The 16,552-nt window shown below is 43.5% G+C and overlaps 1 protein-coding gene across 1 annotated transcript in view; it reads left to right on the forward strand.

Annotated features, from left to right (window-relative positions):
- ABCA3 (ATP binding cassette subfamily A member 3) overlaps positions 1–16,552 on the forward strand; it is a 95,607-nt gene that overhangs the window by 61,331 nt on the left and 17,724 nt on the right. The window contains exons 17-22 of the mRNA XM_089683106.1: positions 389–539; positions 2,412–2,510; positions 2,605–2,788; positions 6,507–6,813; positions 9,146–9,419; positions 12,787–12,991. Coding sequence (XP_089539232.1) covers positions 389–539; positions 2,412–2,510; positions 2,605–2,788; positions 6,507–6,813; positions 9,146–9,419; positions 12,787–12,991 — 1,220 coding nt within the window. The remainder of the gene's footprint in view (positions 1–388; positions 540–2,411; positions 2,511–2,604; positions 2,789–6,506; positions 6,814–9,145; positions 9,420–12,786; positions 12,992–16,552) is intronic.

Raw genomic sequence — 16,552 nt, forward strand, 5'->3', positions numbered from 1 at the left:
TCTGTGACAGCCGGGAGCCCACTGCGCATGTGCGAGAAACGCTGCGCTTTGTGAATGGCCCGGCACCTTCTGGGACCTATCGTGTGTCCCAGAAGTCGGACACACGATAGGTCCGACTTACAAATACGATCCTGCCATACATCTCAAATTGATTAAAATCACAGTACCACCGTAATGCACAAAATATTTGGGAACTAAACATAATTTCAAACTGGCAACTTAAACCTGCAATTCTTCTTTTGTACCAAGTTTTATAAATATTCCATTATAACGGATATCAGATTTCAGAATATATTCAAATGTGGGTTATTTAATGCTAGCAGTGAAAAATCTGTGCTGTGTGAGTGTTATTAGGCTCTCCCAGTGTAATACCCTATTCTATGTACAGGTGCTGGATACCATATGGTGATGGTGAAGCAGCCAAACTGTCAGGTGGAAGAGATCACAGAACTTGTTACCAGCTATGTGCCCAATGCCATTCTTGAGAGCAATGCTGGGGCGGAGTTGTCATACATCTTACCCAAGGAGAATACCAACCAGTAAGTGGCCTGTAACCCAAGGTTGAGGATTACACACACAGTTACAATTGACCTTTAATGTGGATTGGATGACAATCCTCCCTTATGGTAGAGACAATCTAACCAATGCCTCAGCATACAGTATGTTACATGACCAACTACAGGAGGGAATCCAGTTTCCTGTCTTGGTAGCCAAGTTCTTTTTTTTTTTTTTTTTAAACATTTTTGAAATCCATGATTACCATTTTGTATTATAAATGCAAGTGAATTGTTATAATAACTTATTCTTAAAGTTTAAAGTCACTTTTGCTGGAAACAAAAAAATTACATGGATTTGGCTTTAATTGGGCAGCACAGTGGCTAAATGGTTAGCATTTCCGCCTGGCAGTACTAGGGTCACTGGTTCGAATTCCAACCATGGCACCACCTGCCTGGAGTTTGCATGTTCTCCCTGTGACTGCGTAAGGTTTCCTGTGGGTACTCAGGTTTCCTCCCACACTCCAAAGACATGCTGGTAGGTTAATTGGCTCCTGTCTAAATTGTCCCTAGTATGTGTATGTATGAATGTGAGTTAGGGACTTTAGATTGTACACCCCTTGAGGGTTAGGGACTGATGTGAATGTACAATATATATGTAAAGTGCTGCGTAAATTGACTGCGCTATATAAGTACCTGAAATAAATAAATAATTGCCCAATCCTTCTGGCTGCCATTGATACTGAAACATGCACATGGATTCCACTCACCTCCTGTGATGGTCACATGATCAGTCCCTGTCTAATAATAGGAGAAAAACCTAATGGCAGCAGCAAAGGGCCAACCACTAGAGCAGGCTGTAGACTCTCAATTTTTGTTAGTACAAGTCAACGTTAACATTTGCGGTATAGCAGTATGCAACTTGTTGTTCAGCCTAGTTCAGGCTGGTTGTTTTCTTTGTGCCCTAGCGGAACTTGCGCTTACCCAGTGCAAAAAAAACGCGAATAAGCCCTAACCATTTTTTCCCTTATTTTGAGTGTTGATAAATTTCATATACAGCATATATGAAGTTAAAGTGGTTCTAAAGCAGTGGTACTCAACCTTCCTAATGCCGCGACCCTTTATTACAGTTCCTCATGTTGTGGTGACTCCCAACCATAAAGTTATTTATCCAGTAATTATAATTCATGAGTGTCGTTTTACCTCCAATACTGCTGCTTTCAACACAGTAGCTACTTTTAACAGAGTAGCTGCTTTCAACACAGCAGCTGCTTTCTACACAGTAGCTGCTCTTCACACATCAGAAATATGTGTTTTCCGATGGTCTTAGGCGACCCCTGTGAAAGGGTTGTTCAACCCCCAAAGGGGTCGCGACCCACAGGTTGAGAACCACTGCTCTAAAGGCTCAACATTAGGTAAAAAGAAAACATTTAATAGTAGCTCCCCTCAGCCCTACTTAAACACTTACCTGAGTACATCCTTGATCCAGCACCGTCCCATTTGCAGTAGCTCTTCTCCCGTCTCTCCCCTCTCATAGGCTCTCACAGGCCTGGCTGAGAGCAGCGGGAGCAATTGACTCCTGCTATTGTCAGTCACATCCTGTGAGCAGAGAGCAGGGGTGGGCCGGTCCGCGCTGTGTGCGGCTTGGCTCAGGATTGAGTCAGCATATCCGCCCCCATAGTAAGTGGCTTGCTATGGGGGCAGACACACAAGAGGAGGAACACACAGTGCCAGCGGGGGACCCTTGAAGAGGAAATTCGGGGCCACTCTGTGCAAAACCATTGCATGGGACAAGTAAGTATGACATGCTTGTTGTTTAAAAAAAGTAAACTTTTACATTCACTTTAATAGTTCTTATCTAGAACACAACCTTCATATATTACCTATCAGTATTTTAACTACCATTTGTGTTGTTAGGTTTGAGCAGCTCTTCTCTGAACTTGAGAACCGTAGGGATGAATTGGGTATTGCTAGTTATGGTGCTTCTGTTACCACCATGGAAGAAGTGTTTTTAAGGTGAGATATTCAGCGTCTTCTCCCTACTATTACTGTGTGAATACTGATCCCAAAATAGATCCTTTTGAAAGTAACTATCATTACATTTGTACAGAGTGGGAAAACTAGTGGACACCAGTCTGGACATACAGGCAATCCAGCTTCCAGCACTCCAGTACCAGCATGAGCGTCGGACTAATGACTGGGCAGCAGAGGAGTCTTGTTCCATGAGTGACTGCACTGAAGACAGCGGAACCCTTATTACTGAAGACTGCTCCAGCATCAAACTTAATGGAGGGGTAAGAAAATCTGATGTGGACTATTGATTGGAATATTAAAAGGGATATTATAGGAGAATTACAGATGAAACACAATTTTTTTTTTTTGTCTATGGATGTACTTCTTGTTTTTCCTCTAATGTGGCTTTTGTAATCAAGAGTATTTTCTTGTATGCATGTGCTTACAGAGATCACTTTTCAAACACAGAAATACCTAGAGAAATCTAAAAAATCCCCTATACTAAAAGAAAACAATTGGGCTCCCATTGCTGACCCCCTTTTGACAATATAGCTGCTTGGCTGTCTCTGAGATCAGTACTTTGGAAGTCACTGACCTGAAGCGGGTATGAAGATCTGGAGGGTCAGAATTAGATCTGTTCTTGCTTGGTCTGAGTCAGTGACTTAAAAGTACTAAAGCCATGGGATCAGCATGACAGCCAGGGAACGTGTATTTTCAGAAGAAGAGATCACCAATTGTGGCCTCCATACCTCCTCAGAAAAAGTTGAATCTATTAGTTTCTTAACTGTTAGCTAGCCTCCAAAGCAAACATAATCAAATTATGTGGGTCCAGTTTTCCAGTCTTAAAGATAGCCATGGACATGAGGTTTAAAGTGGTTGTAAACCTCAGACATGAAATATGAACAAAGCATATCCCTCTATAGTGTGTACTTGTTTCAATCCAGTGCACTAAGTTTAATTTCTGTCTGCTGCTTCTTTCCTCTGCTAATCGGCATAAATAATTTCTGACAACTTTTCCTGCAACCAAGAGAAAAATGGCAACGGGGAGGGACCTCCAGTAGATTGACAGCCTCAGCTCCTTTCCTGTGAGCTGTATGGAGGTGGGGGGGAGGGTGTCTTTTTTTCCTCCAATTAGCTGTCAGAGCTCTCCTTACTGAGCTCTGCAGAGTGAATTTTCAGCTCTCCTTCCCTTTTTTCTGAACTCTCAGGGCCAGTTCACACTACATGTGTTTCAGTTGCTTTTTTTTCCACATCCAAAATGCACAGAAAGTAGGTTATATGGTTGTCAATGTCATAGTTCATATCAGTGCTTGCAGTTCCAGTGCGTTCCAGTTGCAGAAAAAAAAGTAGAACATGCTGCATTTTTTCTGCACAGGACTGTACTGGAACACGGTAAAACGCATCAAAAATGCACTGGGATTGACCAAAATGCACCAAAAATGTACTGGAATGCACATGTCCCTATTTAAATTGAAGAAAAAGAGAGGGGGAAAAAACGCACTGGAACGCATCAGAAACGTACCGGAACGTGCCAAAAACGCATCCAGAACTTATCTGGACTACGTTTCTATAGTTTGAACCAGACCTTAGACAAGCTTTATAAATTCAGCATTTTGAATGGCTGTAAAGAAAGGAAGACCTCAGATAAACAGGTACAACTTAGGTATGAGGATTTGTTTCATCTCTGTGTATCACCAGTCTCTTCATTGGGTATATGGAAGGCGTTACAACCACTTTAGGCAGTTGTACGTAAAGAAGGTTGAACAAGAATAGTAGCAAGTGCATTATCCTCTTTAATTACTTTCATATGGAGATGGAGATAATTAGGTGGTGAACAGGATCCTCTCATACCACCATGTAATCATGATTTATTTGTGAAAGGAATGTATTGGGATAGAAATATTGCTTATGTGTATTTGATGGCAAAAGTACTGAGTCTGTCATCCTTATCTGCTACTATTTACCGTATTTTTCGCTCCATAAGACGCACCTGACTATAAGACGTGCCTAGGTTTTAGAGGAGAAAAATAAGAAAAACAATATTCTGAACCAATTGACTGCAGACACAGTACAGGGGATGACCAGAGACTGCGGACAGTACAGGGGATGACCAGAGACTGCAGACACAGAACAGGGGATGACCAGAGACTGCGGACACAGTACAGGAGATGACCAGAGACTGCGGACACAGTACAGGAGATGACCAGAGACTGCGGACACAGTACAGGAGATGACCAGAGACTGCGGACACAGTACAGGAGATGACCAGAGACTGCGGACACAGTACAGGAGATGACCAGAGACTGCGGACACAGTACAGGGATGACCAGAGACTGCGGACACAGTACAGGGAATGTCCAGAGACTGCGGACACAGTACAGGAGATGACCAGAGACTGCGGACACAGTACAGGAGATGACCAGAGACTGCGGACACAGTACAGGAGATGACCAGAGACTGCGGACACAGTACAGGAGATGACCAGAGACTGCGGACACAGTACAGGGGATGACCAGAGACTGCGGACACAGTACAGGGGATGACCAGAGACTGCGGACACAGGTCAGGGGATGACCAGAGACTGCGGGCACAGTACAGGGGATGACCAGAGACTGCGGACACAGTACAGGGGATGACCAGAGACTGCGGACACAGTACAGGGGATGACCAGAGACTGCGGACACAGTACAGGGGATGACCAGAGACTGCGGACACAGTACAGGGGATGACCAGAGACTGCGGACACAGGTCAGGGGATGACCAGAGACTGCGGACATAGTACAGAGGATGACCAGAGACTGCGGACACAGTACAGGAGATGACCAGAGACTGCGGACACAGTACAGAGGATGACCAGAGACTGCGGACATAGTACAGGGAAAATGCCAGGGACTGCGGACATAGTACAGATGATCAGAGACTGCAGACAGTACAGGGGATGACCAAGAGACTGCGGACCTCTGGGGAGGGAGGGGGAGCGAGTACCTGAAGTTTTCCTTTCTTTAGTGTGGGCACGCTGGCTTCTTCCCGCGCCAGCTTCTGTGACAGCCGGGAGCCCACTGCGCATGTGCGAGAAACGCTGCGCTTTGTGAATGGCCCGGCACCTTCTGGGACCTATCGTGTGTCCCAGAAGTCGGACACACGATAGGTCCGACTTACAAATACGATCCTGCCATACATCTCAAATTGATTAAAATCACAGTACCACCGACTGAGACCGATGACCAGAGACTGCGGACACAGTACAGGAGATGGCCAGAGACTGCGGACACAGTACAGGGAATGACCAGAAACTGTGGACATAGTACAGAAGACCAGAGACTGCAGACAGTAAAGGAGATTACCAGAGACTGCGGACCTTTGGGGAGGGCGGGGGAGCGGGTACCTGAATTTGACAGGTACCCGCTCCCACTTCCGAGGAGTTGTCCTTCCTTCTTTTCCCGCGGCGGCTTCTGTGACAGCCGGGTGCCCACTGCGCATGCGCGAGAAGTGCCGCGTTTTGTGATTGGCCCGGAGCCTTCTGGGACCTGCCATGTGTCCCAGAAGACACTGGACCATTCACAAAGCGCTGCGCTTCTCACGCATGCGCAGTGGGCACCTGGCTGTCACAGAATCCGCCGCGGGAAGACTGTAGCGCTGGAGCGAGGAACAGGTAAGGCCCTGCAGGAGAGAAGAGCTGAGCGGACGGCCCGATATTCTGATATGGTGGCGGCAGAAATACCGGACCAGCCGCTTTCGCTCCATTCGCTCCATAAGACGCACTGACATTTTCCCCCTTTTTTGGGGGGAAAAAAGTGTGTCTTATGAAGTGAAAAATACGGTAATTACTCACTGATCTGAAACAAGTATGTGCATGTCACGTGGTGGGACAGACCTATAACCTGCTCCTTTACAAATAAGCAGCTCCCATTTTTATATCCTGACAAGATGCTTTTTGGCCCTTTTCAATTCAGTTCTATTTAACTAAATCAAATAGGTAATCCATGTTTTCTTTTGTAGACGTACCTCTGGTGTCAGCAGTTTTATGCTCTCTTCATGAAGCGTGCTGCCTACAGCTGGAGGAACTGGAAGATGGTGGTCGGGCAGTTCCTGGTACCATTGGTATTCACAACATTGGCTCTGGTAGTAGCAAAGACATTCCCTGGACCTCAAGATTCTCCAGCCCTGGAAATGAGCTTGGCACCTTATGGGTACACAGCAGTGCCATACTCTCTGCCACCCAATGCTTCTCTCTTGCTACAGAGCTTGGCAGAGAACTTTAAAGAACAGCTTGATGAACGTTATGTGAAGCCGCAAGAAGTGATAGGTAAGATTCAGGATTGCATCTCTCTATCATATGATCTAGTTTCTCTTCCGTAAGTTGAAGAACACAGCAGTCTTTCTGATGGATAGGTTTGATGTCACTCCTGCAGGAGCAGGAAGCTAGGTACATCTAAAACTAAAAGTACACCCAAGGGGGCCCCTCGCCTGTTGGTGACCAAACCCACCATCTGCAACACACATCTGTTTTTTCCTAGCACTTATGAGTTACTACATATAATTTTTTATGATTTTATCCTCTTTATTTTTTTCAGGAAATGTGTTCCTGTAAACAGATTTTCTTTTGTTCTAACCAATGGATATTTGTTCTGGACAAAGAAAATTTCTTTTCCTTTCGATTAATTTTTTTCTGTCCACTGTGGTGTTGGGTGACAGGCAGAATAATAAAGATTAGGTTAGTCACCCAACTCTGCCATCAAGCGCATGTAGTTCTCCATTATGCTGTTGCAGAGTGGTCCTGAGGGACTCTCCCCCCTCGGCAAACGCATATGACAGCCGAACCTAGTCCTTCCATCACAGTTTCTCGTTTAGAGCCAACTACACCCAGATAAACATAGGATTGGAGATGTTTAATTTCTTCCTCCCAGACAGGCATCATCAATAGAGGACTACAAATCCATAGCTTGCCTCCTCTAACCATGAGTACTGTCCTATGGTTGGTGCTGGGTGCATCGGGTATATGTAAGTATTCCCTTGCCCTGGGTGATCCCTTCAATTCCCCATTTTTTGGGGTCACCAATCGTACAGGGAATGATCCTCTCTAGGCAGATCTCCCATGAGGGTGGCCAAAGGTTAGCTCTTTGTTTGAGTAGGGACTGGGTGTGCAAGTGGGAAGGAGGAAAGAAGCATAATATATATATTGTCCAGATTTAACCACTTCCCGTCCGGACGTTGTATATAAACAGCCGGACGGTGGCAGTGCAGGGTCGGGTGGCTTTTTATAAATGGCCTCCCCACCCCCTGCTTGTGCGCACTCCCTGGGAGCGTGCAGCACCGCGATCCAGTGCCCGCTGTGTCCTTTGGACACAGTGGAACACCGATCGTCGGACGGGACCTCTGCGAGGTCCCTATCATGTGATCACTGATTGGCCAATCAGTGATCACATGCAGAGTAGTAAGCAAGATGTCACTTGTGACATCATTGCTTACTACGTGTGAAATCTGTGAATGATCACATAGGTCACATGGTACAAGGCTATTCACAACAGTGAATACCATGTGACAAGCTGTGACCAATCACAGCTCGCACAGTAGTTCTCAATGGCTGCAAGAATGCAGCCAGAGAGAAGGAGAAATGATTGCTTTTACAGCCTTTATGGGTGTAAAAGCAATCGGTGTAAAAAAAATAAATAAATAAATCATCACCCCCCACAAGTAGTACAGTGTCACCATGCTGACACTGTACTGCTAGGGTGACAGTATGTAAAAAAAAAAAAAAAAAACATAAATAATAATATGAAAAAATTAAATGTAAGAAAAAATGTTTAAAAATTATAATTTTTGGTTAAACTAATTTGGGATATTTTTTTTTTTTACTAAAAAGATATTGGAATACATTTTGGCTAAGATTTATGATGAAATATTATTTGCAAAATTTTATAAGAAACACTTTTTTTCAAAATTTTTGGACTTTTTCATTTACATAGCAAAAAAACATAAAAATCCCAGTGGTGAATAAATACCACCAAAATAAAGATTTATCTGTCTCAAAAAAGGCTAAAAAATTCATATGGGTACAGTGTTGCATGACCGCGCAATTGTTATTCAATAGCGATAGCGCTGAAAATTGGCCTGGACAGGAAGGGGGTTAAAGTGTCCAGACTGGAAGTGGTTAAATGTATTCAGACTTATATCATGAAAAGCCAATGCATTTTTGGGGTTCAGCGTGTCCCTCTTTATCAGGGATTAGTACTGTTAAAGTGTGCACTGGACTAATAGAATTGAAAGGATCTTGAGGATTAATTAATATGACCCGTCCAGATGCCACATTGATAAGGGTTCAGTCTGTTTTAGTTTTTTCTCTTGTCAGTAAAAGAACCCCTTTAAAAAAAAAAAGGATTTAAAGCAGAGATCAGATTCTACTCTCCACTGGAAACCACAGTGTGTTGCAGTCTGGGATATAGAGCCTACTCTGGCTCACAAAGTTCTCTCTGTTTAACAGAGAAAACCTTATGATTGGAGCAGAAGCCAGTCACATGACCCTGGCATGTCACATAACTCCGGTCCGGTCTTTTTTCTTTTTCCATTCCTTGTGACTCCAGGTTTATAGTAGATGATTAAACTTTGATTTTAAATAACATTTTCATTGTCTTTTATAGGTGACCTTGATAACTACCTCCTGATTAAGGCTTCTGAAGAGGGCGCCCTGTTTGCAGAGCACTGTCTCTGCGCTGCGGAGATGCAGAGCGTTAATTCACGTGTCCGCATCACTGCCCGTTTTAACAACCAGGCCTATCACGCCGTAGCTGCTGCTCTTGCTTTGGTTGATAATGCCCTATTCAGGCTACTTGCTGGCCCCAACGCCTCACTTTCAGTGACCAACTATCCCCAGCCACGGAACACTACAGAAACTGCACGGGATCAGCTGCTTGAGTAAGTGGATAGGGAGCAAGACTAGACCCTGCAGAACACTATAGAGCAGTGGTTCTCAACCTGTGGGTCGCGACCCCTTTGGGGGTCGAACGACCCTTTCACATGGGTCCCCTAAGACCATCAGAAAACATTTCCGATGTGTAAAGAGCAGCTACTGTGTAGAAAGCAGCTGCTGTGTTGAAAGCAGCTACTCTGTTAAAAGCAGCTGCTGTGTTGAAAGCAGCAGTATTGGAGGTAAAACGACACTCATGAATTATAATTACTGGATAAATAATTTTATGGTTGGGGGTCACCACAACATGAGGAACTGTATTAAAGGGTCACGGCATTAGGAAGGTTGAGAACCACTGCTATATAGAGTCAACATTTCACTAGTGTGGTATCATGTCTGCAGTATTCATCATTCTTTGGGAAAATGAGCTGTGTGGGAAGATTCTGTATTTTATCATATTAAATAAATCCCGCTACACAGTGAACTAAATACTCATAACCCCTAACATCAAAAAAATGTTTCAAATCTTTCACTGCTGCTGCAATATCTTACTTGTAATGCGATACAAGCTTCAGTGATTATCAAATAAACTGAAAAGCAGTGCCGTGTAAATATTAGTATTGGGCAAACAACCCAAATTTCCTAGGTGTTTGCTATGAAACTTAAAGGCTCCATGCACACTGGCTTTTTTTTTTTTTAAAGCTCCTAGAAGCTAGTCTGAGCATTTTTTTTACCGGCTCCTAGAAGCTAATAGTGCTATCTTATGTTCCCATGCGTTTTTCAAGCTTCAGCATTTATGAGCAGAAAATTGTTTCTGTAGAGTTTTTGGGAGTGTTTTCCCCAGCAAAAACAAAACACTGAACACTCCTAAAATGCTAATATGCTTCTAAACACTTTTAAAATGCTACTACAAGCCAACACAAATCATCAGCGTTTTTTCAGCCATTTGTTTTTCTAGCGTTTTTTTGAGCTTTGAGTGCATGGAGCGTAAGGCCTCAGGAGTTTTTTTTTTACTGCTTTCAAATGGTCCTCCATGTTATCCTATATGTCCATGCACACATAGACTTTTAGTAGCAGTAGCGTTTACCCAGGGCCAGTGCGTCCAGGAGCACCAGCGGCAGAAAAAAGCTTGATGCACTAAACACACCTAAACACGTTTAAACACTAGGTGAGTTTAGTGCTTGAGTGTTAATTCATTTCAATGGTCAGAATATTATTATTATTATTATACAGTATTTATAAAGCGCCAATAGTTCACTCAGCGCTTTATAAATAAATGAGCATTCTGGCCAATGAAATTAACGCTCAAGAGCTTGACGCTTGTAAACGCGCCTAAATGCTTGTAAAAGCGTTAGATACTTTTGCAAACGTCAGGCATTTTTTTTGCAAAAACACTGCTGCCAGGAGTGTTGATCCCCCTCTGAAGACGTGCTTTAGCACAAAAGGCCTCAGGAGGCTCAACACGCTGTGACGTCACGCCGCCGGAGCTACGAGTTGGTCCGGCGGCCATCTTTGATAAGGGTTAGTCTCTCCTTTGTACTATTTTATTTACTTCATTGTCAATAAATACCATTGGGAACATACTACACGATGGGCATTCTTTCTATGGCTTCTTCATGGAGCTATTAAGTTGCAGAGCCAGTGGAGTTCTTTGCTGAATGACATAGTACCCAGAGGAAGGGAATCCCTGTAAACAGGTTGCAGACCCAGTCTACCCTAAAGGAGACCCTAAAGGTGAACAGTCTTCACCCACGTACCGCTTTGCTGCCCATTTCTGGAAGGAGGACCCCAACCTCTTCATGAGGTTGATTTTTTTATGCGCATATCCCATGCGCGTCTGGTAAGTGCGCAATTTTACCAGTCTTCCCGAGCACAACTACCCTGAGCTTCGAGCTCACTCGGATGTTATCGGCTCATATGTCCACAGACTTATTCACACTATAGACCTGATTGTGACCTAATATTTAGCGCTGCACTTTATTATATTTACTGCTGCCAGGAGGACAGCTTCTAGGAGAGTTTTTTTTTAACGTCCTATGTCCTAAGACTTCGGTCACACCCAATCAGACTTTGGAATCGTGCAACGTCACTTGAATTTTCAAAAATTTCAAAGTCGGATGTTCGTGCGACTTGGAAGATATCTGTCCGACTTTATGCACAGATGTCTATGCTAGTGGCATCTGTACTTGCAAAAAGTAGTGCATGAGCAACTTTCAAAATCGGTGTTGGAGTCGCAGCGATTTGACCACTTCCATTGCGAATAATAGGGTTTGACTTGTCATGCGATTCGAAAGAATAAAATTGCATGACAATTCGCACTAGTGTGACCAGGGACTAAATGTGTGAAAAAACATACAATGTTACTAATAGCATAAAATGTTGCAAAAAATATCACTCAACTATTAAAACAAAAGACATCTTCCCAGTAGTGTCCCAGTGTTCAAAAACCACCATCAACAATTGGAAAATCACTCGCCCTCCTGCACACGGGGTGTTCATCACAACTTAAGCCCTGGTTCAGACCAGTGCAACTTCAGGTGCGACATTCAGTTTACAAATCACACCTAAAGTCACACTAAATGTATTTCTATGGCACTGTCTTAGTGCGATTTGAAGTAGTGTGATTTCAGAAATAGTTCCTGCATTACTTTTTTTCGATTTCATTTCGATTGCATTGACTTCTGTTAATTGAAGTTGCAAGCCGCAGTGAAATCGGAGGTACAAATTGCAGTGATCGGCAGCTTTGAAATTGCACTAGTTCAAGTGAAGTAGCACGATTTCAAAGCTACATTTAGTGTGAACCAGGGCTAATGGTTGATGCATATTTTTTGAAACAGTGCATGTTACTTGCAACATTGTATGTTTTTTCAAACATTTATGGTCCTTTCACATGGGTGATCGGATCAGGTCCACCTGTCAGTTTTTCAGGCGGACCTGATTGGATGGTTCATAAATTCCTATAGGACTACTTCCGGGTCAGGCCCACTAAAAAAAATGGAGGAGGACTGTGTCTTCGTCCATTTGGGCAGACTGGATCGGAGGTAGCTGGTGTAAATGGACAGCGGATTCTGTTTACTCCTGGCCACCCATAGAGCAGAGCAGGATCTGTCTGTGTCCTCTCTACTAATACTAAAACATGGACCTGTCATCCAACCCGATCAGCAGGGGATCTGTGAGTGGATCCCCTGTTGAACAGAACTCAAACCTCCCGTATGAAAGGGCCCTTAAAGTTTCACAGCAAGCACCTCAGAGATATTTAGGACTACGCTTCCATTGGCGGATGAGGCCAACTGCACTGCTTATAATACACCATGCAAGACTGTTTGCAATATTATTGCTGCTGCATTCATCCCATTTGTTCGGTATTCCCTACAGGGCCCAGACCGGCTTTGCCATAGCCATCAACCTGCTCTATGGAATGGCCTCTTTAGCCAGCACATTTTCTCTGCTTCTTGTTGGAGAAAGAGCTATAAAGTCAAAACATGTACAGTTTGTGAGTGGAGCTTCTTCCTTCAGCTATTGGTTGTCCGCCCTGACCTGGGACCTGCTCAACTTCCTAATCCCATGTGCTCTAATGCTGGTAAGTAGGCTTTGCCTGTGTCTGTATTCAGGGGCATCCCTAGGGTTGGTGTCACCCGGTGCGATAACACTTGGTGACACCCTCCGACGATCCCCGCAGAATGGATCGGAGCTGCGGATTGAGCATAATGGATCGGACTTTGATCCATTATGCTCAATCCGCAGATCCGATCCATCCTGTGGGGATCGTTGGCTTGCTTTACAACTTTTCGTGGAGCGGATCCTGTGTTACTCCATGCGGTAGGTGTCACCTGGTGCGGCGCTCACCCCCGCATCTGCCTAGGGATGCCACTATCTGTATTCAAGCTTTACAAATAATAGGGTGAGTCTGTTGAGTTTAAGAGTGTGGAAGGATACTTAGGTACATGGGTGTATTCAATCCTATTTTAGCACTGCTCCTTTCAGAGAAATATATGGAAAAACTTTATATGCACTCGCTGTGTCACACTATTGTGGTTATTCAGATTGTTGTGATTAGGCATTATGTAGGGATCTGCGATTTGTTGTTTCCACTAAAACTATTTTATAGTGACCGTTAAACCAAAAGATGAACTCTGATATTGGATATTAAGTTTAACCACTTGCCCTCCGCCCTATAGCAGAAATACTGCTACAGGGCAGAAGGGCTGTGCAAAATCACACACATACATATGTGTGTGTGTGTGTGTGTGTGTGTATATATGTGTGTATATATATGTGTGTATATATATATATGTGTGTGTGTGTATATATATATATATATATATATATATATATATGTGTGTGTGTGTGTATATATATATGTGTGTGTGTGTGTATATATATATATATATATATATATGTATATGTGTGTATGTATGTATATATATATATGTGTGTGTGTATATATGTATGTGTATATGTGTGTGTGTGTGTATATATATATATATATATATATATATATATATATATATATATATATATATATATATATATATATATGTGATTTGCGGGTAGGGGACATGCGCACTGCTGTTGGCAATTCCCAGCCGGCACTCCTGCCCAGCGTCATTAGTACAGTGTCAGTGCTTTTTATTAGCACTGATCACTGTAATAGTGTCACTGGGGATGTCAGTGGCAGTTAGTCAGTTTTCACCCAGTGTCCCTCAGTTCCGCTATAAGTCACTGATCGCCGCCATTACTAGTATAAAAAAAAATAAAAATTCCAGTATGTATACCACCATTTTTAGATGCTATAACTTTCACGTAAACCAATTTAATTTACACGTATTGGGATTTTTTTTTTAGCAAAGACATGTCGCAGAATACATTTTGGCTTAAATTTATGAAGAAATTTGATTGTTTACATTTTTTTATTGGACATGTTTTATAGCAAAAAGTCAAAAATATTATTCTGTTTTTTCTCAAAATTGTCAGTCTTTTTTTGTTTATAGTGCAAAAGATAAAAAAACGCAGAGGTGATCAAATACTACCGAAAGAAAGCTCTATTTGTGGGGAAAAAATTACATAAATGTAATTTATGTACAGCATTGTGTGACTGCGCAATTATCAGTTAATGTAATGCAGCACCGTATCGCAAAAATGGCCTGGTCAGGAAGGGGGGTAAATCCTCTGGAGGGCAACTGGTTAATAGTCCTAACAATTGTGCGTTTTCTGTTAGCCTGGCCACCTCATCAGGCCGGGACAATTTGGTGAACTAGAGTATGATATAATATGCAGTTTGTAGAGTCGTAAAGCTGTTTTTTTTTTTTATTATATCCGGATCTGCAGTTTTTATGATTTTTGTCTAGATTTACATTGATGCAGGTCTGCAAGCTGCGTTTTGTGCAGGCTTAGAAGCCCATTCATTTGAATGGGCTGCCGTGCCTTCTGAAATGCACCACATACCATAGCGATGGACCACTAGCAGCTCGCATGAGAACTGCAAGTTCTGCAGTACGGTTCCCAGTGCAGGAACAATTTCCAGTTAATCCTAATGGCATGCTGCATGCATCCAACGCATTTTTCTGTGCAGGTGGTTATGGATGTTGGAGCAGGTGCTGAAGTTTCCCTCCTGACCCTCATCATTCCCACAACTGACAGAGCTCCTGTCTTGTTCTTTGCTCCAAGGGAAGATTAGAACATAAAAAAAGGGAATCTGACAGATCGCCCTGGGCAGCATAAACATTTGCATTTCAATAGGGAGTGATTGATCCAGGACATTTTCCTTTAAGACGGGTAGCTGAGTTTTATAAACTGTAGATGAAATTAGCATCTGTTCTATTAGGAGTTAGGTTGTATCTTCCTCTTGGTCAAAGGTCTCCAAACTGTGGTCCAAGGGCCCAGATGCAGCCCTCTGCTATTCATTATTCAGCCCTTGAGGCACCATTCCTCCCAATAATATGGGGCACTATTTCTCCCACTAGCACCAATGATAGGGCACTATATGCCCCACTGACACCAACAATAGGGTGCTATTTCTCCCACTGACACCAACGATGGTGCACTATTGCTCCCACTGACACCAACGATGGGGCACTATTCCTCCCACTGACACCAACGATGGGGCACTATTCTTCCCACTGACGCCAACGATGGGGCACTATTCTTCCCACTGACGCCAACGATGGGGCACTATTCTTCCCACTGACGCCAACGATGGGGCACTATTCTTCCCGCTGACGCCAACGATGGGGCACTATTCTTCCCGCTGACGCCAACGATGGGGCACTATTCTTCCCGCTGACGCCAACGATGGGGCACTATTCTTCCCGCTGACGCCAACGATGGGGCACTATTCTTCCCGCTGACGCCAACGATGGGGCACTATTCTTCCCGCTGACGCCAACGATGGGGCACTATTCTTCCCACTGACGCCAACGATGGGGCACTATTCTTCCCACTGACGCCAATGACATGACACTATTCCTCCCACTGATACCAATAACGGGCCACTATTCCTACCACTGATATCAGTGATGGGGCACTATTCATCTCACTGACACCAACAATGGGGCACTTTTTTTTCACACTGACACCAATGATGGGGCACTATACATTCCACTGACACCAATGATGGGGGCAATATTTCTCCCACTGACCCCAATGAGCAGCACTATTCCTCCTACTGACCCCCAACCCTAAGGCCATGTTTATTCACACTGATGCTGGGCCTAGGACAGTTTCTACCCCCACTGGCCACAACCTGGCCCCCCTAAAGTCTAAAAAAAAACCCTGCTCTTGATCAATATAGTTAATTAAAAACGGAATAGTGTCTTTTAATGCCTTTAAGGTTAGTTTTTTATTTATGTATTTTTTTTTAAAGTGGTGAGGGGTTAGAACTTTTGTTATTGATGTCTGTCACCTGTTAGGGAGAGTCACCCTCTCAATCTGTCCCTGTGGTCACCAGGACAAATAGAGAGAGTAAATCTAACTCTTTACCACTTCATACAAAAAGTTACCAAATAATTTCTTACCTGCCTTAATGCTTGTGTATTCCAATTTTTTTATTTGTCTCCATCACATATCAATGAATGTCATTTTGAAGGACTTCTCGTCTCCTATTTGCTTCACATGTCTAATTTCTACTTGTTTTCTCTGACAG

The sequence above is a fragment of the Staurois parvus genome, unplaced genomic scaffold, assembly GCF_062004578.1.
Source record: "Staurois parvus isolate SC_StPar_1 unplaced genomic scaffold, SC_StPar_1.0 ptg000018l, whole genome shotgun sequence".
In the NCBI taxonomy this organism is placed as follows: domain Eukaryota; kingdom Metazoa; phylum Chordata; class Amphibia; order Anura; family Ranidae; genus Staurois; species Staurois parvus.